General features: G+C 39.1%; 1 protein-coding gene across 15 annotated transcripts in view; it reads right to left on the bottom strand.

The window, feature by feature from the left end:
* Positions 1-18,189, bottom strand: part of CAPRIN2 (caprin family member 2) — a 44,985-nt gene extending 26,796 nt beyond the window's left edge. For 5 of the 15 annotated variants that reach the window (XM_086713707.1, XM_086713709.1, XM_086713708.1 and 2 more), the window contains exons 1-4: positions 16,659-16,940; positions 14,611-14,673; positions 5,318-5,404; positions 761-999 (exon numbers count right to left, since the gene is read on the bottom strand). In XM_086713707.1, the coding sequence (XP_086569833.1) occupies positions 761-999; positions 5,318-5,404; positions 14,611-14,673; positions 16,659-16,910 (641 nt within the window). In that variant the 5' untranslated portion in view covers positions 16,911-16,940. Of the gene's footprint in view, positions 1-760; positions 1,000-5,317; positions 5,405-14,610; positions 14,674-16,658; positions 16,941-18,014 lie in introns of those variants that run through there. The other 10 variants (XM_025930314.2, XM_086713714.1, XM_086713712.1 and 7 more) reach the window with 5 other exon arrangements.
* Positions 18,190-26,334: the final 8,145 nt, after the last annotated feature.

Genomic DNA, 26,334 nt, shown 5'->3' with positions numbered 1-26,334 from the left:
GGTTTGTATTTGAAATTATCAGATTTGCTTCTCAGTATTTATTCACAGTATAAGACCACCAAATAATTCTCACTTTGAAAGTTTTTTGTGTTTTTTTTTTTAACGTTTATTTATTTTTGGGACAGAGAGAGACAGAGCATGAACGGGGCAGGGGTAGAGAGAGAGAGGGAGACACAGAATCGGAAGCAGGCTCCAGGCTCTGAGCCATCAGCCCAGAGCCTGACACGGGGCTCGAACTCACGGACCGCAAGATCGTGACCTGAGCTGAAGTCGGACGCTTAACCGACTGAGCCACCCAGGTGCCCCTATCTCACTTTGAAAGTTTAATGATACTGGCCAAGTTAAATTTTATTAACCTCCACTTAAGTACAGCAGTAGTAAGAAGACAAAGACTCTCAGGTAATACAATAGCCTGAGACAATTACAAAAAAAACCTTTAAGCATATACATAATTAATACTTGTATAGGGGCAAAACTTGATGAGACATCATTTTTAAAATCAATGTTACAATAAAAAAAGCACATTAATGAGATCATTCAAATTGACTTTCCTTCTAGACAGCCTATCAACCCTATCACAGTCTGGTCTGGCCAACGTTTCCCATTGTGAATCACAATAATGTTTTTTTAATTACTATATACGTATATATGTGTGTGTACATGTGTGTGTATGTATAAATACTATAAAATATATAAAACTAAAAAACTAGGCTAAAATGTTATGTGTTCTCTTTTAGGAAAAATATTTTCTTCGGCTTACCTCAGACTTTCATTTCTTTCAGGGCAGGTCAGTTTTGAAAATTTAATGAGGTAGTCAAGTTCTTTTAAAGGCAAATACACTGCACCATTCAAGCCCCCTTTGAAATCCTTCTGTACGTGTTCCTGTGTCAAGTTCTGTAATACATACTGAACTTGAAGTATAGTACGAAGCTTTTTCTTCTCAGCCTCGAGCTTTAGCATGTGTTCCCTTCTCTGGGCCTTCTTCTGCGCTTTAAGTAGCTGTTAAAAAAAAATTCTAATTAAAATTGGCAACTTTCTACCATCTCATATTAGCAATTCATAGTGCACAAAAATCTAATGCCAAAGAGCTGAGATTAGATGATGAATCTTATTTTATATATATATATATGTATATATATGTATGTATGTGTGTATATATATACATATATGCACACATATATACACATATATAACACTGACTGTGAAATTGACAGGTTCATTTATCCTCTTTTCTTTTTCAGTTGAGGAAGGGACTGAGTAATAAACTAGTATGTCTCAGGTAACCAAAGCTAAGAAAGTCAAAATATCTGACTCCCAACTCTAGGCTCTATCTAGTACCTCTAATATCACTATGATAAGAAATAAGTACCTATCACTGATGCACATATTAATCCCCAAATTTAACTTTTCCATATTTATGTATATAAGCCTTTTTAAGCCAAAGATTTTAAGAAAATGCTCCAGTTTAGTTTTGAAGTTTTTGTTTTTGCTTTTTAGATTCTTGTTCCAGGGGAAGAATATTTAAACTAAAAAGGTCATGGGGCGCCTGGGTGGCTCAGTCGGTTAAGCGTCCGACTTCAGCTCGGGTCACACGATCTCGCAGTCCGTGAATTCGAGTCCCGCGTCAGGCTCTGGGCTGATGGCTCAGAGCCTGGAGCCTGCTTCCGATTCTGTGTCTCCCTCTCTCTCTGCCCCTCCCCCATTCATGCTCTGTCTCTCTCTGTCCCCAAAATAAATAAACATTAAAAAAAAAAAATGTAAACTAAAAAGGTCAATTTTCAACCAAAGAATACTGGCTAAAGCATAAGGAATTGAAAACCAAACAGAAATAAAATAAAATGTCTTACCAATGTAATGCTAAAATACATACACAGCAAATAGTTTTGTTTTTGTTTTTGTTTTTTTAAGTAAAACTAAGATATTTTCACAATAGTTTGTCAGTCTGGATGGAGTTTTATTTTTCAATATTTAGCTGACAAAACATATAGTTAGCAAAACATAAATTTCCCCTCAAATAAATGTGTATGTAGATTGAGCAGACTGAATCTACTCTAAAGCTCAGAACTATAATACCTTAAAGTCTGACATAACACATGGGTCCCAGAAGTGGCTTCCCATTTATAAAATACCAATTAATAAAAAGTACCATCTATTTCCAGTAAGAAATCTAAAAGGTCTTTTCTCCCCATAGTTGCTTTTCTGATTGTAATGTTTCCATCATACTGGACATTTTCCAAGTATGAAGATTAAGAGAATAAAACAAAAATCTAAAAGAGTTTTCCTATATGCAAGTTAAAGTACTTTGATACACCATCATATTTAGGACTCTACAAAAGACATGTTCATAAATCCTAATAGATTAAGAAGGGGGGAATCTCTGGAAAAGATTCATTATGGCATTATTAATTCCTTTCTAGGAGGTATGAAGATCACTTAATAAATTTAACTTGTGCTACTATCAGGGACAAGAGATCATAGGTGAAGGTAAAATTTCAAGAATGAGAAATGGACTGGTTGGAGCTTACAAGGGCAAGGATACTTTCAGGACAGCAAAGGCTCAGAAAAGCTTTTACCAAGATCTCAATATGGACTTACACCAATAACAATTTACCAAAACTACATTATCCTCAGTTTCTGTTTGAGGACGATGGAGAATAGAGGTGGCAATTCTAGCTCTCCAAGACAGTGGGATTCTCTTCGACGGTTTCATGATGGTACAGAGAAAGGCAACTGACAAACTTATATCCCAGGATTAACGCAGATCTGTCTTTAGCCATTCCCAAGGCTGGATTAAGTGTTCTTATGGGCTTAAGACACCCTGAACTCCCCCTATCAAAGTACCTATTACATTAAAAGGCTATCTTTTTATTTACCTGCATCCCCATAGGTTTCAGCTTTGTGATGACTAGATCTCTGTTGTTTACCAATATATCACTAATGCCCAAAATAAAGCCTGACAGATGACTATCACATATCAAGTAAGAAAGTACACTGTCTCCTAGATCATAATCAGAAAACTACTGACAACACCCTATTTCTCCTTATTTATATAGAAACTAAGAAGTCAGGTTACATTTTCCTCTCTTCTACCAGTTGAGGACTGGTCTGTAAAGAAGCAGAAGATACAGGCACCTGGGTGGCTCTGTCAGTTAAGCTTCTGACTTCACCTCAGGTCATAATCTCACAGTTCATGTTGGGTGAGCTCCAGGCCCACTTCTCTCTCTCTCCTTCTCTCTCTGCACATCGCTCACTTGCACCCACTTTCTCTCTCTCTCAAAAAAAAAAAAAAAAAGCGGGGGTGGCAGAAGATATGAAATCAACCACTATCAACAAATCACACTGAATAATAAAATTTATTTTCTGATCCCTGTCTTAGAATGATAAATCCCCACCAAGGGAAAGAGCTTATGTCATGAAGACAAAGAGAGATGTAATTGAGATGAACAGAAAGGCTTCCAACTTTAGTTTGTAAGTAAAGAAAATGTTACACCCTATAAAACTGACTCTCATTAAAAGAGGTTTGACTAAAGAAAGGCTTTAATAAAAGGAAACTCAAAAAATTACTAGGCTGGAAGGTATTTGGCAAGCACCTTTGGGGTCTTTATTCATTAAGGCATGTTCCAAAGTACCTTAATATCTCACCTAAAGTGAAAGTAAATCCACAGTACAAATTAGAAAAAATAACCTCATGGATAGCAACAAAATTTGGTGAATTGGTAACTACCTCTAGACAACAGCAGTGGAAAAGCATGTAAATAGATACTATATACTTGTATAAAGAACACAGTTTTTAGAGATAAAGAGTAGTTAGGGTCCTACCCTCACTCTACCACTTACTGGCTATATGATTTTGAAGAAGTTCCTTTTGTTCTGAGCATTGGATTCCTTATCTGTAAAATGGGGCTATATACATCTATTTCCTGGATTGCTGTAAAAATCAAGTTGACAGAAGTACCTGGCACTTGGAAGGTGTTTAAAAAAAGATTTAAATATAAAAAGAAGGATAAAAGAAACAAAACATACTTTGGAAAAATAAACACCTGAATGAAAAACTAAAATTATCAAATAATTTTGAGTAAAAAAAGTTAATAGAAAATTTTAAGTATTATAGAAGTATACTTCCAAACATCCAACCAGAAAGAAGATATGAAATATCTTTTTATAAAGTGGGTCAAAACTAAATAAATTTAACAAATGGGGGAGTGATTAATCATAAGGAAAAAAATCAATTTAAAAGTATCTAAAATAGCCTAGAAATATTTAACAACTGTGAAATTCACAGAAAGCACTAAAATTAAGTGATAAATGAGTAAACATGAGTTAAAATATACTATGGTTGACAAAAAGAGCTCATGTCATCTTAGAGTTGCATTAACAGAATTTTCTAGAAAACAGAAGATAATGGCTCTATACTAGGCTATTTCAGATTTACACACTACCTTTTAAGAGTTAAGTAAGTCAAACATCCAGAGAAAGCAATGATATTATAAAAAGATGATAGATGTCCTCAGCCTAGAAATGATGTGTTGGGTTTGTTTGTTTTTGGAGGTTTTTTGATGCCAGAGGAATGGAGAAGAGAATTTTAGTTCACTATACAAGAAAATACCCAAAAAGTGAAAGAGACTATTTTATGAAGCATGCTCCCCATCCCAGAAATGAATTTACAAAAATATTTCTTAATTGTTAAAAGATGATCTTTAAAGGGCCTTCTAATACAATTCTAAAACAGGGAAGAATATTTCATTAGTGAATGCTTAAGGCTTCATATTAATTACTGACTAAATCTGTCAGAGACAGAAGTTTGGACTGCCAACATAGAGACCCTAACAAGCTGTGAAACCAGACTTAACTCTATTTACCATGAATCACAAATCTTCCTGGTAATAACTGCCATGGTCTCAAGAAAAAGAGTCTACCAATTCTGTTTCTTTATACGTTAAATAATGCTAAACTTACAAGCCTGTGTTATACAAATTTACAAGCCTATATTCTAAAAAATCTTTTGTAAACTGTGTCCATCAAAATAGTTTTTATTCCCCTTCTCAATGATTTCTAAAACTCCACAGCGAATACACATTGGACAACTAATACTTTATTCACAGTGTCTCATATTTGGACACCATTTGTGCTCTCTTGAGACTCCAGAAATCTGAAAACACTAGTTCCTCAATAGCTATTGTCAACCCCCTAACCCCCAATAAAATATCGGCAGGAATGAGATGGATGGTAATAACTGAACACCATTAATGAACGCTAATATTTTCTTCCAGATCCGTGGCTAAAGTGGTTTCAGGAATAGCAAAGAAAACGTACTCACATCTTGGCTCAGTCCAGAAAAGGTTTTCTGAAGTTCCTTGGCAAATTCTAAGTTATGTAATACTTCTTCATATTTCTCCACCGCTTCCTACCAAATAGGATAAGAAAACATCAATTCTGTTAACTTCTAAATATAAATATGTCAAAATAAGTGTTCCTATAAAAAGAGTAGAAAAGACTTAAGACTTTATGGACTAGCCATACTCAAAAAACGTAGGAAGAGAGAGCATTTAATAGAAGTTATATAAATTTTAAGATTCAATTTTTATGCTAGAAATCTGAGCCATAACAACAGACTTGAGTTCCTAACTATGAAGTGTACAGTATAAGATCAGAGAGACCTGTGTTTTTTTCTTTTTTTAATGTTTATTTGTGAGAGACAGAGGGAGAGAGAGCATGAGCAGGGAAGGGTCAGAGAGAGAGAGAGAAACAGAATCAGAAGCAGGCTCCAGGCTCTGAGCTGTCAACACAGAGCCCGATGTGGGGCTTGAACACATGAACCATGAGATCGTGACCTGAGCCAAAGTTGGACACTTAACAGACTAAGCCACCCAGGCGCCCCAGACTTGTGGTTTTTAAAAATTTTTTTTAATGTTTTATTTTACTTTTGAAAGAGAGAGACACACACACAGAACATGAGTGGGAGAGAGGCAGACACAGAATCCGAAGCAGGCTCCAGACTCTGAGCTGTCAGCACAGAGCCCCAATGTAGGGCTCGAACTCACAGACTGCAAGATCATGACCAAAAGTCGGACGTTTTACCGACTGAGCCACCCAGGCACCCCTAGAGCCTGTGGTTTTCAAGAGCAATGAGCCAATAGTATTCCTCTGTCAATATTCATTCACTACTCAAATACAGTACACAAGTAGCAGAATGAGGATCACAAATAAGCAACTTCAAGAAATTTATACTATGGTAGAAAAGACTTGTAAACAATTACCTATAACAGACAAAATTAAGTATTATAACAAAAATATTGTAAAATGTTTAATGTTTATTTATTTTTGAGAGAGAGAGAAAGAGCGAGCATGAGTGGAGAAGGAGCAGAGAGGGAGACACAGAATCTGAAGCAGGCTCCAGGCTCTGAGCTGGCAGCACAGAGCCCAATGTGGGACTGAAACCCATGAGCAGCAAGATCATGACCTGAGCCAAAGTCAGACACTAAACAGACTGAGCCACCCAGGAGCCCCCATATTGTAAATTTTTTTAAGTAGGCTCCACGCCGGGCATGGAACCCAACACAGGGCTTGAACTCATGACCCTGAGATCAAGACCTGAACTGACAGAGCCACCCAGACCCCCCCAAAATATTGTGAATTCAAGGGGCATTTTTTTTTTTAAGATTTCACAGATTAACAAAGTTGGTAATTAGGAAAGGCATAGATTTTTTTTTTTAATGGGACTTTAATCTGTTTGGAAAAACAAAGGGCTAATATGAAACAGACCAAGGTGGGAAACTTGTCTAACCACATAAAGATATACAGTATTTTAAAGTCTCCATATTTAAAGTAATATAGTATCCCACTTCTAGGTAGCTACCCAAAAGAAATGAAAACATATATCCACATAAAGACTTACATGCAAATTTGTATGGCAGCATATTCATTATGGCCCCAAATAAAAACAATCCAAATATCCAGCAATTGGTAAATAAACAAAATGTGGTATAATCATTCAAAGGAACACTCATCAGCAATAAAAAGGAATGAATTAATGATACATACTACACCAAGGATGAACCTCAAAAACATAATCATAACTCGAAGAAGCCATATGGGAAAGACTATCTTATGTGACATATCCAGAAAAGACAAACTTATAGAGATAGAAAGCAAATAAGGAGACAAAAAGGAATTTGGAAGGGTTACAGAAATGTTTGAAAACTAGATTGTCATGGAAGCTGCATAACTCTACGAATTGACTATAAATCATTGTCTTATATACTTAAAATGGGTTAATTTTATGATCTATACATGATACTTCAAAAAAGCTGTTTTAAAAACAATCTGATAACATAAGCTTTTACAAAAGTATAGAGTCTACCTATATACTGCTATATAACTACGTACTACCAGCATTAGCATAAATTAGTATAATAATTTTGGAAAAGTTTGGCATTTTTACCTATGAAGTTAACTATGGGCATACCGTACAGCCCATGATAGGTAATTTTTCAGGTGCACCCTGAAAAATTTCACACTTGTGTCTCAATAACACATATAAGATTGCTCTAAGTAGGACATCATCTACTCACAAACTACTACTAAGTAGAGAAAAACAAATAAAATATAACTACTTTCCTTAATATAAAAATCCTAAACATAATGAGTGAAAGACAAACTGCAGAACACAGTAAGGTAACATTTATTATAAGGTACGAAAAAGCAACTCTAACAGATTCAAGGGCAACAAACAAGTGCTATTAAAATAAAGCAAGGAAATGGCAGTGGGCAGCTCAGAGTCAGGTTACAGTAAAGAGAAAGAACTGGGAAGGAGCTTTGGTGGTGTTGGTAATGTACTACTGGAGTTGAATGGTGGATTCTGATGCTTGCTTTATTATGCAGTATAACCTAGAAGCGACACTTAGTTGCAGCTGTATTATTTCATAATAAAAAAGACGAAGAGGTTTTCCAACTATAGAACCTTGCACAGATAACATAATCATAGTATACAGCCCTCAGAGGTATATAAAACCAGAAGGGAATACTCCCTCATATTCACTCCCAAATGGTATTAACTTTAATTCAAGAAAAGCAGCATCAAATGGGAACTACCTTAACTTCCCATCATCCAATGTGAATACATCCTTTCTTCCTCCCTTTTTTTGCTTACTGGAGGAAATATCCTTCTACCTTCTATCCTTTTCAATTACGTCTTCATAAAAAATCTTACTCTATGACTCCCTTTTAAAAATCTTGAATTTCTCACTCTCTGTTGATGCTTAAACTAGTACTTAACAAGTTCAAGTCTTGGGAGCCTGGGTGGCTCAGTTGTTAAGCATATGACTTTGGCTCAGGTCATGATCTCAGTTTGTGAGTTCGAGTCCCACATCAGGTGAGCTCAATCTCTGCTTCAGGTGAACACAAGCCCTGCTTCTAGTAAAACACGAGCCCCAGGTGAGCCCCACTTCTCTCTGGATATCTCTCTGTCCCTTGTGGGATTCTCTCTCTGTCCCTCGCTCACTTGTGCCCTCTCTCTCAAAAACATAAATATAAATAAATATAATATATAAATAAATACAAGTTCAAGTCTCCCCCAATCTAAATAAGAAAAATAAAAAGCGCCTTTCTGGCAACCCCCTCCTTTCAATCTCAAAGTTTCAAAAATGGCTACACAGTCTCCATTTCCTCTTCAGACCTTATCAACTTGGATTCTGTTTCCATCATTCCACCAGAACTATCCTGGCTAAAGTAAGCATGTCAATACCACCTTTTAAATCCATAGATCTTTTATAACTCTCATTCTGGTTTCTCAGAAGACTTCCACACAAAGGCAACTTCTGGCTCTACAAACATCTCTTTGTTTTTAGTAACACTAAACTTCCATTTTTCTCCTATTTCTCCAGCTTTTTACTTACCAGTAATTTTTCCATAAACTTCTCTCACCCCAGTTTTTAGCATTTACAAAATAAACAGGACCTACATCACAGAGATGTTGGCCAATTCAAATCACTCAAAATGATACCTGACCCTAAAGTTGGCTATAAGTATTTTTAGCCTTTATTATCCAAACATTAAATATCAAAGTTCCTCTGTCCTAGGCTTTTCTCCTTTCTATATTCTCATCCAACATAGTCTCATCTTTTCTTATGGTTTCAATTAGCAACCACACAGATGAGCTTAACTGTAGACTAAACTTCTTTGTGCTCCAGACCTGTAACTCAAACACTTATTCGATATTACCCACCCCTTAATGTTTCACAGCCACATTAAAAAATCAGTGGTCCTGGGGCACCTGGGTAGCTCAGTGGGTTAAGCATCTGACCTTGGCTCAGGTTATGATCTCATGGCCCATGAGTTTGAGCCCCACGTCAGGCTGTGTGCTGACAGCTCAGAGCCTGGAGCCCACTTCAGATTCTGTGTCTCCCTCTCTATCTGCCCCTGCCCCGTTCATGCTCTCACATGCACTATCTGTCTCTCTCAAAAATAAGGAAACATTAAAAAAAATTTTTTTTTGATCAGTGGTCGAAAATTGAGCTTTTTATCCTCTCCTCCCAAAACCATCTTCTCCTCTAGGGTTTCCAGGCCCAATAAATGGTTCTGCCACCCATCCAAGTGTTCAAGCCAGAAACCTGGAACCCATTCTTGGCTCTTCCTTCTACTAGATCCTATCACCAAGCTATGCTAATTCTATCTCTTGAATCTACTTTACCCAAACTCCTTTGCTGCTACTTTGGTACCAGCAAGATATCTATAACCTCTGACCAAGACTACAGCCAACCATTATCTAGTCTTCTTACACCCACACTTACCACCTCCAAACCATCACTCACCCTTAAAAGTGATTTTATTACAAATCTAGTTATTTTCTGCTTAAAACTTATCTGTATCATTTATGATGACCTTAAGAAAAAACACAGTCTTTAAATGGGAAATAAGGATGTACATGTAGCTTTCCCATTCCAACTACATCACTCCATCGATACTGGCTTTCTTTCCAGTCTCCTCTTTGTGAAAACATTCTTTCCCTACTCAGGACTTTTATACATGCTAGCATCTGCCTAGCCTGCTCTTCTTCCTCCTTCCCCATTTTAACTTGCTAAGTCCTTCTCATTTTTTAGGTCTGAACTGAAGCACTTCTTTCTCAAGAAAGCTGTCCTCAATTCTCCAAACTAGGTTAAATTCCTCATTACAATCCATTATCACTCTGTACCTCACCCTAACACCATCACATTTTTATTTACTTATTTCCTACCTCTTTCTCATCACACTGTATCTTTGAGGACAAGGATCACATTTGTCCCTTACATCATAACCCTAGCATTTAAGCCCAGAATCCCCCAGTGTAAGTACTTAATATATTATGGTTGAATTAATAAAACACAGTTCAGAACATGATTTTAGGCTCAAATATGCTAAAGATTCTTGGGGCACCTAGGAGGCTTAGTCATTTAAGTGTCCGACTCTTGATTTCAGCTCAGGGCATGATCTCACAGTTTGTGAGATCAAGCCCCAAGTCAGGCTCTACGCTGACAGCACAGAGCCTGCTTGGGATTCTCTCTCTCCCGCTCTCTGCACCTCCCCTACTGGCATGCACATGCACATGCTCTTTCTCTCTCAAAATAAATATGCTTTTAAAAAAAAAGTTTTAAGAAAACATGTTAAAATTCTCAATAGAATTTTTAAACTTTTGATTAGAATCCTATACTGAGATTTCGGTTTCAAAAAAAGAACACTAGAGGGAGTAGGGCTGAACTGAAAAGGAAGGTCTCAAAACAAGGATATTAATTAGGAAGCCCATGTAACATTTGAGTGGTTTGCCTTGACAAGGCCAACTGCTATGGGACTACAAAGCAGAAAAGATTTCATATTATTTAATAAAAGAGTTTTGTATTATGCATTAAATATAACATAGGGTCAGAGTTTAGCAACTAGAGATGGCTGCCAAATCTTAATTTTTTAAAACTAAAAGTTTCACTGACGCTGAAAGTACCCATTTGCCTTTTGCTCAAGCACTCACTTGAATCTCAGTTCTCTACTTCAAATCCAGATCCGAACCAAAATAAATATTAAAATTATAAATGGGACTCTAAAAAACTTCATTAAACAATCTTACTATTTCAAAGGAAAAAAATCTAGGTTTATATTAGAAATCTCAATGAAATCTTATTAGTCTTTAGCTTAGTCTTGACAGGTTACTTAAGAGTTACCATTAAAAGGATTACAACAGCCATGCAGATCATAGAAAGTTTTATTTACAATATTAAGAATATCTGTTGGGTTAAAGAAGATTTACAAACTGAAATTACAAAATTTTTAGCCAACAATATTGAAAATACAGTATCAAATGTATTGCTAAAGCAGTACTTGAAGGAAAATTCACAGCCTTAAATGCAAACCAATGGGGGGGGAGAAAAGAAAAATGAATTAAACACTTAATTCAAAGTTAGAAAGTGAAGCAAATAAAACAAAGGACAGCAGAAAAAGAGAAAAACTAAAACAAACCCAGAAGCTAATTAAAAAAAAAAGAAGCACTAGCTAACTTAATTAAAAGTAAACTGGGAAAATACAACCACACAAAATTAGAAATAAACAGAAAGTGGGGCACCCAGGTGGCTCAGTCATTTGAGCATCCAACTCTTGATTTCAGCTCAGATCATAATCCCAGGGCCTTACTTTGTAAGATAAGAACTGAACAGAGGAAGGACAAGGTGAAAGAAAAACTGTCTTTTAAACTATTGCCTAATTTCTGAACTATGTGAATTATTACCAGCTTTAAAAACTAAACTTAGATTTTTCTAATTAAATACTACACTACTAATGACAGTTCTGAGGGATCAGATTACAGATTTTTTTTCTTCCAATTTATCTGCATTTTCTGAATTTCTACCTTAAATATATATTGCTTATATGAAGAGATGTTCATTCCCATAAGAACCACAAACTAAGGGTGCCTGGGTGGCTCAGTCAGGTAAGCATCCAACTCTTGATTTTGGCTGTCATGATCTCACATTCATGAGACAGAGCCCCATGTCAGGCTCTGTGCTGACAGTGCAGAGCCTGTTTGGGATTCTCTCTCTCACACTCTTCCACCGCCCCTACCCTGCCTGCACGCTGTATCTCTAAATAAATAAACTTAAAAAAAAAAAATTAGGGGCACCTCGGTGGCTCAGTCAGTTAAGCATCCAACTTCAGCTCAGGTCATGATCTTGCAGTCCATGAGTTCAAACCCAGCGTCGGGCTCTGTGCTGACAACTCAGAGCCTGGAGCCTGCTTCAGATTCTGACTTCCTCTCTCTTTACCCCTCCCCCACTCACACTTTGTCTCTCAAAGCTGAATGTTAAAAAAAAAAAAAAATTTTTTTTAAAGTACCACAAACTATATGCTTAATTTTATCTAAAAACATAACATTCATTTTATATTTAGTAAATCCTTTTGTAATAAATATTTTACATGTCTGCTATATTCTCTAAACTATTCTAAGTACTAGGAAAACAGCAATGGACAGAATCTCTACTTTAATGAAACATACATTTTAAGAGAAAGACAAACAAAGTAAACTTTATAGTTTGTCAGAAAAGCACTACTAGTTAAAAAATTAAAGCAAGGCAAAGAGCTAAGGAGTGTGAATGGAGGAATGGAGGTATAGCGTTGTCAGGACAAGCCTCACTGAGATGACCTTCAAATAAAAAGCTAAAGGAAGTTGGAAATTGAGCCATTTAGACACCTGGGGAAAAAGCATCCCAGGCAGTAGGAAAAGCACACAGTGCAAAAAGCCCTGAAGCAAAAGCGTGCCTGGGATGTTTGAGGAACAGCAAGAAGGCCAATGTAGCCGGAATGAAGCTAGGAAGGGACAGAAGTACAGGACATGAAATAAAGATGTGAAAGGAAGTAGCAAGCATATTTTGTAGGACTTTGTAGGCCACAGTAAGGACATTCTGCCATGATGGGAACCAATGGAGAGTTGAACAGAGGAATGACCAACTGACTTGCATCCGAACAGGATGACTGAGGCTACCATGTTGAGAACAAGCTTGGAGATACAGCAGAAATAGAAAAACCTGTGAGGAAGCTATTACAGTAATGTAGATGAAAGATGATGTGGCCTGGACCAGGATGGCAGAAGCGGAATTTGAGAAATGGCCAGTTTCCGGATTTACTTTGAAGGTAGAACTGACCTTGCTAATGGGCTAGATGTGTGGTATCAGGAAATAGATGAGAAATTCTCCAAGGATTTTGGCAACTCCATCCTTTTAGTTCCCCAAGCCATTAACTGACATCATTAAGATTAGAGGAGGAACAGGTTTTGGGGGTCGGGAGATGCCAAATAAGCAACTGAACACAGGAATCTCGAGTTCCAAGGGCTTATCTATTGGCAACATAAATTTGGCAGTTGTCAGCATTTAACTCAAGAAATAAAAGTTAATGCTACAGAAGCAACATGTAGTTATAAAGACAGTAATGAAATACTGAGACTACAGTTTACCTGGCCAGAGCTCTGAAATACAGCATGTCCTTGACCTTTGCTAGAGAGCTTCCATGAGAACCACCAACCTCCCTCTCCCTAACCCCCATATTTCCCCAAAATCAAGAATACTACCATATCAGAACACTTCCTTCAAGGATATTTACACAAAGAAAAATATTATCACTTCAAAAGTTATTGAACATACCATGACTACTTTGAGAACAAAGCTATGTTGAAATGCTGGATGCCCAGCTAAGTCCTCTCACCGACTATGTGAGCACATCATTCTCAGAGCTCACACAATTCAAATCTGCGCCTCAGCAAAATTATAATTTACTACATCACAAAAATTCTAGGTCAGTGAAGAGGAGTCAATAAGGGAAAAGATCTCAAATGCCAGTATCTGTGATACACAACCAAAAATCTTAGTTGAAAAAGATGAAGATGATAGGTCTACAGACTAGATCAAGTAACTTTTAATTCTGTCCCTTCTTAGCCAAGAGATATCAGACAAACATCAATTAAGCATTTTTATTTCCATATTGCAGAAACTTTCACCACATTAGATAAAACTTGCAGATACCAGGTATACCACAGACAAGTTAAACAATATTTTTAAAAGTTGCAAATACTCTTTCATACTAAAGTTAAAAAAAAAAAAAGGCCAGGTATCAAGTAAACATGCCTCCTGAGAGGTGACATAGCAATCTAAGATAGAAAAGTAAGGAGAAAATACAAAAGGATTAAGAAGCAAAAGGAGAAAACCTAGGCAAGCTAGAATAAACACTCTTTTACATTTTAGAGCAGAAAGATGTCAGGTTTATATATACCAGTGAACAGTGGAAAGCTAGTCGTCCCTCCACCTCTTTAGTTCAGCCTAACAAAAGTTTAACTTAAATCCGTATGTTTAGCAATAGTCTATATTTTCACTCTTATTTAGCAACCCATACCTCCATCCATACCATCTGCTAGTGCAAAAGAAGTCTGTAAGATCTCATAAGTGAAGAAAAAAAAAGTCTTCTGAAAAATCTAGTGGATTCTCGCTCTTCTTTATTGGCCTTATCAAATCTTTGCTCTCACCAATCCTGTCTAGAGTTTTATTAAGAAAAAAAAAGAAAAAAAGAAAAAAGCCAACAAGTGTGACCCAAGGATTATATACTACTTACCAACTGATCTGGATTAAGATGCTCTCCATTTTTCAGGCGATCCTTGTAGTCCTCCAGTTTGAGCTACAAAAGAGAAACTTGTATCTACTGTAGTCTCATACAAAATTCTGAAAAAAATAAACTAAATACCAGACTGTTTCTTATGAAAACAAAGTTCTTGAAGTATGCTATCAATCTGTAAGAATACTGGTTTACTACAAGGCAGGCAGCAACTGTAGATAAGATCCAGCCGGGGAAAAAATATTACAATCAACATTAGTGTGGAATTAGAAAAGTTAAGCAGTAATAAAACTCTTCTCTTCATGGCCTCTACTTACAATCAGACTACTTAACACACAGACACTTAACTAGTCAATCATATCCCCCTACCCCAGTGGTGCTCAATCAGAGATAATTTTGACCCCCAGGGATCTATGGCAGTATCTGGAGATGTTCTTGGTTGTCACTACTTGAAGGATGAGGGAGGTGGAGAATGCTACAGGCATCGTGTGACTAGAACCCAAGGATGCTGCAAATCATCCTACATTCCACAGGATAGCCCCCCCCCCCCCCCCACACACACACACCCTGTCTGCAACAAAAGAATTATCTGGCACAAAAACGTCAATAGTGTTGAGGCGGAGAAATCCTGTTCTAACCTCATGCTTAAACTATTAGTTACCTGTTGAATTACGTGGCATTTGTCGAATAGCAAACTTCTTCATGGAAGTGTAGAAATGTAGAAGATATTTTCTCTAGCATTATAATAGACTTAACTCAAAGCTTTTTTTCTATTGAGTTTCATATTTCAGTGAATACATGACAAATTGCATTTATTGTCCCCAGAATAATGACATGACCCAGTACAGTATTCTAAAAGCAATGTTTAGGCTTCTCCCATATTGGCTTTATAGTTTTAAATTGCTTTTCCAGAAGCTTGAAACAAAAGCATTGTTACTGACCAGGTAAGTATTCAAACTTAAGGAGGTACTATAGTTACACTAGAGCATGTAAGTATATACATATATGTAGTTCCTCCACCTGGGAAAAAGACATTAATGAGTCTCCATCAACAGATCCTGCTTTGAATAGGTCGTGCTTTGACTAGTTTCCCATAGTGGCAGGGAATTTGTGCTGACCCAGGCACACTCACCTTATCACACTTGTGATCAACTGCATGCATTCAAAAGACAACTGATGAGAGCTAGGGTTACAGAGAAGCTACTAGTAACTGGTCTTTCTTCCCTACCTTGGCATGGGGGGTGGGGGCTGGGGGGAGACAGAGTCCACCAGACTCTTAAAAATCTCTTCATACTCCTCCATTAAAAGCAACTTTCCTATGGTTGAACTAGATCCTGGAATAAAAATATGTAAGTGTTCCCAGGTCCAGATAGTCAATCACTCACCTTACTATCACAAGCAAAAGAGAATCATGACACAACAAAGCAACGTGCAGCACTGTTTCACAGGCTACATGACTCAGGAAATAAGGAATGATTTGGATCTTTACATCAGCATTTACTGTAACATTGGGCTGATTATAATTTGAGTCTCTTTATAAGGCTTTCTACAATGTTAACCTACCAATCTTAAACGATCACCTAGCAACATAAAAATTAGTGCTAAAACCTTTTCTGGCTCTCCCATCGCTGAAGCTTCCAATGACTGCAGCAGCTTTACTGCAATATCAACTGCTGCAGAAAGTCACAAGGAAAACAAGCTAAAAAAAAAAAATCAGGCTATTACTCATCTATGAAAAGAAACATTAATACCACACTCAAAGAATTAATCTGACTTAGAGTTGCTGGCTCTTCAAGTATTTCAACAGCAGCATGCATAGTAATTTTACTATGAGGAATATTTTTATTTAGTTATGCTGAGAAATCAAATAAAATGCTTAATATACCCAATATTTAACCTACTTGTATGTTTTCGGCCAGCTAAATCCCAAGGTTAGGTAAATCTTTTAGGAAAGAGTACCTCTGAGCCCTGACAGAAAGCAAAAATGCCAGTTCCCTAACCCTTATTAAAGATGGTACATATACAGGGATGGGAGGGAAAAAAGTTACCTTCTTTTTCTCGATGTTTCTAATTTTGTGTTTAAGGCATATGAGTCCATTATCGATATATGTCTCATATGCTTGGGAAGGAGAGGCAGCAGAACTGAGAGCAGACTGCAAAGGGCTCATGGCCCGCTGGCTTTCCCCATGCTGACTGTGGTTCACTTGGGGCTTGGCTGACTTCATATTCCCCTCTCTTCCCTCCTCTGAATGGCCTGAAGGTGACTGGTAACCAAAAGGAGATGAAGAGAGTTGCACCATTGAAACAGATGAAGCTGAAGGAAGGAAGGAAGGAAAAAAAAAAGTTAAAAGTAAATTAAGACTAGAGGAGGCCATGGAGATTCGAACTTCCCTGAAAAATCTAGACCCACTCCCTAAAAATTCTTTTGCACAGAAGTGAGCTCAAAACCCAGCGATGCTAGGTACTGTGTTTCCATCTTACTACTTTTAAGGAGATTAGTGCCAAGTGCTAGCGCCTTTACGTGGGCAAAATCTACAATACGGGGGATGTTTCCAGAAATTCAACTTTCCACATAGGGAGAAGAACTGCTAATCAAGCAATGGCTTCAGAGCTCCTCTCTTCTCGTAAGGGCAATCCACATTCTGAATAATTTGTATGGTCGAATGATGACACACAAAAAAGCTCTCCCCATTAGGACCTTAAGGCAGCCTTTGTAACCTCTTTACGTTACCCTCACCACTAGCCCCAAACGCAATCATAAAAACAAGCCCATTTAAAAGAAAAATTCCCAACACACAATTCTTTTAGAGCCTCATTCACTAACTGAGGAGTAGCTTCTTGAACAAGACCCCTAACTTCCCTTTGATTGCTCTGGGGCCTACAAGGCAAGTCCGTCACTGCTGCACATTTGTAGCGAGGTGCTTGCGAGCGCCCCGAGTTGGTTTTCTGTTCTGTTTAGACTAACCCATAACCACTCACACCACACGGGTTTAAAGGCTCATCCTCCCGAGCCTCACACCGCTCTGGTCAGCGGTCCTCGCAACCTTCACCCCCGCGCATCCCCTTACGGAGCACCCCAAAGCAAGGGCATAACAGGCCCCATGCACGCCAGCACTGATCCTCAGTCCCCGCAGCGCCCCGCGCGAGAGTCGCCTCTTTTGGGTGGTCACTTAAGTGCCCCGAGGGCACCGACCCCCGCCCTTCCCACAGCCTCCGGACGCCCCGGCACCAGGCTGGGGCCCCGTGTGCAGGTGCCTCTGGGGAGGCCGACCCGGAGAAAAGCGCACGGGCCACCTGCCCTCGACGGCCCCGCCCCGGGGATGCCGAGCTGCCCTTCCAGCTCACCGCGGCAGCGGCCGCCCAGCCCTGCCCTGCCCTGCCCTCCCTACGCCGCGTCGACCCACAGGCCGCCGCAGCTCGGCTTCACCTCCGCTGGCCGCCGAGGCCGCTGCCGCTGCCGCAGCCCGGGCCCGCCTTCGAAAGCCGGCGGGAGCCAGGAGAGCTGCGGAGGTGGACCGGCGCCACCCCGCACTTGCGTCTCCTCCTCCCGCCTCCTCCCTCTCCCCTCCCTGTCCTCGCTGGCGGCGTCTGCGGCGCCGGGCGCTCCGCCGACTCAGCCGCTCTCGCCCAGGCCCGCCCTTTCCGCCGCACGGAGTTTATATAGGCGCGCCCCGCCCCCATCCTCCCGCACGCGCAGCCTCGGGCCGCCCCGGCACCGCCTCCTTCCGGGGCCCCTGCCCCGCCGCCGCGGGTCGCGGGCCCCGGAGGGCGTTTGTTCCAGGCCGGGCTGCGGCGGGAAGTCGGTCGCGAGAGGGCGCGTTCTCCCCGCGATTGCGCAGATTGCAGGGTACCAGGTGGGCCCGGTGTGTCGCCGAGAGCCAACCGGCGGTAGACCCAGCAGCCCTGCCTAACCTTGCTGATTGCAAGCGGTAGCTAGAGGATGTGCGACCTTGAACAGGTGATTTCGATCGTCCGAAAAGGGCGGCGCGCCCTTTGTGGAATTGCCAGTGAAATGAGCTTGAGCTTCCCTGGTGGTTTAGGTGGGCACTCTTGAAGTGCTGGCGTGCCTTTGCCCTGTCAGATTCCATCCTTCCTGGTCGGGTAGGGAAAAATCACTGTTTCTCCCGAAAGGACTCAGCCTTTGACAGCAGAATGCCCCGAATCAGCATGGCCATAAAAATGGAGTGAGTGACTCCGCAACCTTCAGTGTAAGATTGTTTATTTAGGCTGTGTCATTTGTTGCTTTGAAGCAGGTGGATTTGTTGGCACTCAGAGAAAAGGCTGATAAAAATTTTGGTAAGGTTGCATAAAATCAAGAAAAAAGGCTGGAAACACATCAGTGTTTCTGAAGGAAGGCATAGTGTTTAATGAATAAGGGGGGGGGGGGGGGAAGGGGGGAAACATTCAGCAACATCTGGGCCTCAACATGTGTCCAGCTATTACACCACATAGAATTGATTTAGCTCCTGTCCCTGAGGCTCTGATGAGATTTATTTAGACTGGCAAGAAAAGAATAGAGAAAAATCAGAAGTATAATAAAGGAAACAAAGGTCCAGTTTAAAAAGTGTTAGCCAAGCCCACACCAAAATTATGATTTTTAACATTTCTTGATACAGTATTTTGCCACTTATTATCTGTGTTCTTTTAGGTCCCTCCTGAAGTAATGTACCTTAATGTTGCATCTTAACTTTGAAACTCTGAATCCCACATGTGACCTTGAGGGTCAGACAAATATTAGATTGTCCATTTGTTTCATTGTTTATAACTAGAGAGAACAGAAGCTGTTGAGCATGAAGGGAAACAAAAAACTGGACACAGTTTTTTGTTGAAAAAGTGAAGGACACACTTTTGGATCAATGAGAAGGCACAAAGTTACACCAGAGATTATGACTGTTGTAGCGACTGTTGTAGTCTACACTAATTAATACCTAAGAATGTTATTTCAGCCATATTAATCATGAAATATTTGCCTTCTAATTGATGAGCAAAAAATAATCTCCTGGGTCAGATAGATCGGGCCGTAGGTCCTAAATGTCCCATTAGTGGAATAATTTTGAATAAACCTGTATGCATTTATTTCCCAAAATGGAGTCAAAAAGTGAACTGAGAAAGAATACAAAAACAAAAATAATTAAACGTCAAGTCCAGTAAGGTACAGTCTGTATAAGCATAACATAACATTTGTAGGAGATTGTATCTCAGTAGATAAGGTTGCAATAATGTCTTCTGACATAATTTAAAAAGTGATTGAGGAAAAAGCTTTCCTGCTAGAGAAGATCTTTTAAGCCAGTAAATCTGGCTTATTTTAGAAGGACATGCCCAGGGGCACTTGGGTGGCTCAGTCAGTTGAAGCATCCGACTCTTCATTTCAGCTCAGGTCATTATTTCGCGCTTTGTGAGTTCGAGCCCCATATCAGGTTCTGTGCACTGATTGCAGAGCCTGCTTGAGATTCTCTCTCTGCGCTTCCCCTACTTGCTCGCTCTCTCTCTCTCTCTCTCTCTCTCTCTCTCAAAAAATAAATAAACTGATAAAAAATTTCAAAAAAAAAAGGACATGCTCAAAGCACAAATTTATTATCTATTTTCCTCTCCCCACTCCCTGTTTTCTACGGCACCTTGATTTGTCTCGCCAACTATGAGGCAGTATTTGTGGAAAGTCACCTCCAAGCTTAGCAAAGAAATGCTGTATTTACAATGTGAGTTTAAAAGAAGTGTTTTAGGGGCGCCTGGGTGGCGCAGTCGGTTGGGCGTCCGACTTCAGCCAGGTCATGATCTCACGGTCCGTGAGTTCGAGCCCCGCGTCAGGCTCTGGGCTGATGGCTCAGAGCCTGGAGCCTGTTTCCGATTCTGTGTCTCCCTCTCTCTCTGCCCCTCCCCTGTTCATGCTCTGTCTCTCTCTGTCCCAAAAATAAATAAAAAAACGTTGAAAAAAAAATTTAAAAAAAAAAAATAAAAGAAGTGTTTTAGGGGCACCTGGATGGCTCAGTCAGTTAAGCATCCGGCTTCAGCTCAGGTCATGATCTCACAGTTCATGGGTTCCAGCTCCACATCAGTCTCTGTGCTGAAGGCTCAGAGCCTGGAGCCTGCTTCAGATTCTGTATCTCCCTCTCTTTCTGCCCCTCCCCTGCTCGTGCTTAGTCTCTCTCTCTCTCTCTCTCTCTCTCTCTCTCTCTCTCTCAAAAATGAATAAACATTAAAAAAATCTTTTTCATAAAAAAAGTATTTCAAATCAATAGGGGAAGAATATATAGATTCATTCATTCAACAAATATTTATCATTATGTCAGTTATATCTCAATAACTGAGGTGGGTGGGCAGAGGACAAATAATTATTGGGTATCTGCTATGTGTTGGGTGATAGAGATACAATGGTGAGCAAGACAAATATAGCCCGTGCTCTCCTGGAACTAAGCAGGAATTCAGTAAACACTACAGGAATAACTAGCAAAAACAACTATGTCAATAAAAAAGAAAAACAAAAATACTAAAGACTTATGATGGATGGTTTGTTTGATTTCTGTAAAAACAGCCAAACTTTACAACCCTTGAAAATGTGAAGATTTTAAATATGCACTTTCTGGCAAATGTATGTTTCATCCAGGGATGGTTATGCTGTAGTCACTTAAAGTTAATGTAGCTTCATGTTGTTGAAACTGGAAAGATTAATTCACCAAAGGATGCTGAAGTTGGTAGCATGTGAGTGGAGATACGAGAAATGATCTTAGGTATTTTGTTATAGGTGATAGAAATCTGCTGCTTAGTGGCTCTACAGAGCTTTGTAAAGTATTAACGTGGGGGGGGGGGGAAGGACCAAGAAAAATAACAAGAGGGCTGAGAAAGACAGAGATTCTCAAGGAACAGTTAACACAGTAAAATTGTTTAAAATGTTGCACGTTTGGGGCACCTGGGTGGCTCAGTCGGTTGAGTGACTCATGACCTCAGCTCACAGTCGTGAGCAAAAGCCCTTCGTTGAGCTCCGCGCTGGGCATGAAGCCTACTTTAAAAAAATAAAATTAGGGGCGCCTGGGGGGCTCAGTCGGTTAAGTGTCCAACTTCAGCTCAGGTCACGATCTTGCGATCCCTGAGTTCGAGCCCCGCGTCGGGCTCTGTGCTGACAGCTCAGAGCCTGGAGGCTGCTTCCGATTCTGTGTCTCCCTCTCTCTCTCTGCCCCTCCCCCGTTCATGCTCTGTCTCTGTCTCAAAAATAAATAAACGTTAAAAATAAATAAATAAATAAAATAAAACAAAACATAAAAATTCTACATTCACATGCTTGCAGATTCATAAGGTGTCTTTTCAAGTATTTGAGGAGAGAAACTTATAAAGGACTAGCCAATATAGACTTCAGGTAGGAAAAAAAGTTACCGTAATAGTTTGAGGCATTTTTTGAAAGAATTCCTGCACCTTCTAAGGTTAATATTCTTGTGGGTTTATTTTTTCATAAAATTATAGTACCACATTCCCAGTGGTTTTGTTTATACTGTTCTTCTGGTATTGGAATTAATGCAACAATAGTGCTTCACCATTAAGTCCCTTTGAAATAAAAATTACCAGGGCACCTGGCTGGCTCAGTCAGAGGAACATGCAACAACATGAAGCTACATTAACTTTAAGTGACTACAGCATAACCAGCCCTAGAGGAACCATGAGTTGGAGCCCCATGCTGGGTGGGCTCACTAAAAAAAAAAAAAAAAAAAAATTTAAAAATTCTTAGGAAAGAAATGATTAATGTAGAACTTATGAATGTGTATGTGGTCAATAAAAGCAAGCCCATACATCTACAATTTCTGTCCAACTTCCAGATATTGTAAAGTGGTAACAACAAAGACTGTGAAGCCACACAACATTGGATCTCATTCTAACTTCTACCAGGGGTGATCTACCTGAATGATCTTGGGCAAGTTACCCAAATTTCCTGGGCCTCAGATCCTTGAGCTATAAGACAGAGAGAATACTACCTGCTTAATGGTGTTTTTAAGGACTTTATTTAATTTATGAAAAAGCATATCTTGGGGTGCCTGGCTGGCTCAGTCAGTGGAGGATGCAACTCTTGATCTTGGGGCTGTGGGTTTGAGCCCCACGCTGGGTATAGGGATTGCTTGAAAATAAAATCTTTAAAAAAAAGAAAAAGAAAAAAGAAAGAAAAAGCGTATCTCTTGGAAGGGACCATGAAAACACATCGTCCACTGAGATATCTTCATTTGTAGCTTTTCTGACAGTGCAGAGCCCAGCATTTCTCCTGGTAGCCTGAGGAGACCTAGAGAATTTTAGGGCTGTGAAACCCCTCCCTTATCTTAAAGATAAGGTAAGTAGAGCTTCTGGGCATTTGGGAGTTTTCTGAGGACCTAAAGAATCTAGGTCTCCTGCTTACTAGAGCAACAGTCATTCCAAGTTTTTCACCCCTTTTCCTTGCTACTTCCATAGAAAATACAGAAATTTTAGGCAATTACACTGGCAGAATTGAAACTAAAAAGAATAAACAATTCAGTATTACTGTATCTTCAAAGGAATTCAGTCCTTTGAATAAGATATCTTAAAACAGTCATGTCTTTTGACCCAATAGTCCTTATTTTAGGAACTTCACCCATGGAAATAATCAGGGATATAGACAAAAATTTATTTATAAAAATGCTAATTACAGCATTTTATTTTAAGTTTATTCAGTTATTTTGTGTGTGAGAGAGAGAGAGAGCAGGGGAGCAGCAGAGAGAAGAGAGAGAATCCCAAGTAGGCTCCAACCTGTCAGCACAGGGCCTGCCATGGGGCTCAATCTTAGAAATCGTGGGATGAGATCATGACCTGAGCTGAAATCAAGAGTCAGACACTCAACCAGCTGAGCCACCCAGGCACCCCATAAGTGGTGAAAAATTGTTAATGGCAACCTAGGCATTCAGTGATAGAATAATAGCTAAACAAGTTGACTCTGATCCATGAATTATAATTCAGGCAGTAATCTTTTTTTTTTTTTTTTTTTTTTGAAAGCAAGAACTGAAGCAGAGGAGAGGCAGAGAGAGAGGGAGACGGAGAATTTGAAGCCAGCTCTGCCAACAGCAGAGAGTCGAATGCGGGGCTCAAACCCATGAACCATGAGATTATGACCTGAGCTGAAGTCAGATGTTTAACCAACTGAGCCACCCAGGTACCCCCAAATAATCTTTTTTAAAGAATATTCAAATAACATGATATTATGTGAAGTTTTAAAAAAGGCAGAATAATAACATGATATAAAACATTATTTAGTACAATAGTGATTTTGTAAAATGTTTAATTTTAAATATGCATAGAAAAAGCTAGAAGTTATTTTCCTCTATTGTTTATAGCATGTATTTATTCTATATAGCTAGCAAGATAGAAAATTTCACCCAGCAATGAAAACTACTCTTTCTAAAGATAACCACTATTAATATTTTTGCTTACCTTCCAGGCTTATTTACAAGCAAATACCTATATAGTTGTTTGTTTATTTTTTATAAAAATGGGAATATACTAAAATTTTATGGTAATTCTATCTTCGCTCAAAATATAGAAAGTATTTTTCTACTAAAACAAATTGAAGGGCACTTTGGTGGCTCAGTCAGTTGAGTGTCTGACTCTTGATTCAGTTCAGGTCATGATCTCACTGTTCATGGGATTGAGCCCCATGTCAGACTCTGCTCTGACAGCACAGAACCTGCTTGGGATTCTCTCTCTCGCTCTCTCTTGCTCTTTCTCTGCCCCTCCCCTGCTCTCTCTCTCTGGCTCTCTCTCCCTCTCTCAAAATAAATAAACATTTTTTAAAAACAGACACATTGGACTTCATCAAAATGAAAATTTTCTGTGCTTCAAAGGACACAACCAAAAAAATGAAAAGAAAAAGTTAAGTTCCCTTGAGACATGTAACTTTGTTTTGATATGGAAACAGTGTGATACATAAATGTTATTGTACAACAGTAGTTTTAAGAGTAAAATATGTAAGGTTGAAAAGGTTGAAAAAGAAAGCGAGCTCTGTCTTTTCTTATTGAGACATGTTTGTGTTTCCATTGTACTAGATAAATAAATGTGAATGCAAAATTGTATTAAAAAGAGTAAATGAAAAGACAATCCACAGAATTGGAAAAATATGTGCAAATCACCTATCTGATAAGGTACTTATATCATCAATAATATATATTGTATTATATTATATATTTTATATGTTTTCATATAAGAATATATGAAGAACTCTTACACTAAATAATAAAAAGATAAACCAATTTAAAAATGGGTAAAAAAAATCTGATCAGGAATTTCTTCAAAGAAGATACATAAATAGCCAATCAATACATAAAAAGATGCTCAATATCCTTGTTCATCAAAAATTCAAATCAAAACACAGGGAAATTCCACTTCACACCTACTTAGGGTGGCTACAATCGAAATGACAGATAATAACAAACGTTGATGAGGATGCAGATACATTGGTTGGAACTCTCATACACTGCTGGTGAGAGTGTAAAACAGTGTAGCCACTTTGGACAACAGTCTGGCGATTCCTCAAACGGTTAAACATACAGTTTCCATATGACCCAGCAATGCCAAATAAATACTCCTAGATATATTCCAAGAGAAATGAAAGCATATCTCCAAACAGAAACCTAAACACAAGTTTTCGTAGCAGCGTTTTTCACATAATCAAAAAGGAGAAATAGCCCAAGTGTCCATCAACTGATGCGTGGATAAGTAAAATGTGGTATACTCATACAAAGGAATACTAGTCAATGGTGAAAAAGAATGAAGTACTGATACTTCACATGGCAAAGATGAACCCGGAAAACACTACATTATGGGGAAAAAAGCTAGACACAAGGACCACATACTGTATGATTCCATTTATGTGAAATATGCAGAATAGACAAATCTATCGAGACAGAAGGTAGATTGGTAGTTGCCTGAGGCTTGGGGGTAGTTTTAGGGGGAAAATGGAGAACGACTGCCAATTGTACAGGGTTTCCTTGTGGGGTGACAAAAATGTTCTAGAGTTGATAGCAGTGACAGTTGCACAATCCGTAAGTATACTAACAACTGCTAAATTGTAAGCTTTAAATGGGCCAGTTGTACAGTGTTGTAGGTTGATTTGTGTCCACAAAAAGATCTGTTGAAGTCCTAACCCCCAATACCTGAGAATGTGCCTTTACTTGGAAATAAGGTCTTTGCAGATGTAATCAAGTTAGGGTGAGGTCATACTGGATGAAGGTGAGCCTTAAATCCAATGACTGGTGTCCTGGCTAGAAGAGAGAGATTTGAAGACACAGAGGATAAAGGGGGAAAGAAGGCCATATGAAGACAGACAGATTGAAACCCTGGAACCACAAGGCAAAGAACACCAAGGATTACTGACAGCCATCAGAAACTAGGAAGAGGCCAGGAGCGATTCTTCCTCCAAACCTGTAGAGGGATCATGGCCCTGCTGACACCATGATTTTGGACTTCTAGTCTCTGAACTGTGAGAGAATAAATTTCTGTTGATTTAAGCCACTTTGTGGTAACTGGTTATAGCAGCACTAGAAAACTGACATATACAGTATGTGGATTTTAGCCTAATAAAACTGGTTGGGTTTTTTTTTTAATGTTTATTTATTTTTGAGAGAGAAACAGAGAGAGCACAAGTGGAGTAGGGGCACAGAGAGAGGAAGACACAGAATTTGAAGCAGGCTCCAGGCTCTGAGCTGTCAGCACAGAATCCGACACAGGGCTTGAACCCACAAA

This window comes from Puma concolor, chromosome B4 (genome assembly GCF_028749965.1).
Source record: "Puma concolor isolate L17-30 chromosome B4, mPumCon1.1.hap2, whole genome shotgun sequence".
NCBI lineage: Eukaryota > Metazoa > Chordata > Mammalia > Carnivora > Felidae > Puma > Puma concolor.
This window is presented reverse-complemented; position numbering and strand designations above follow the sequence as displayed.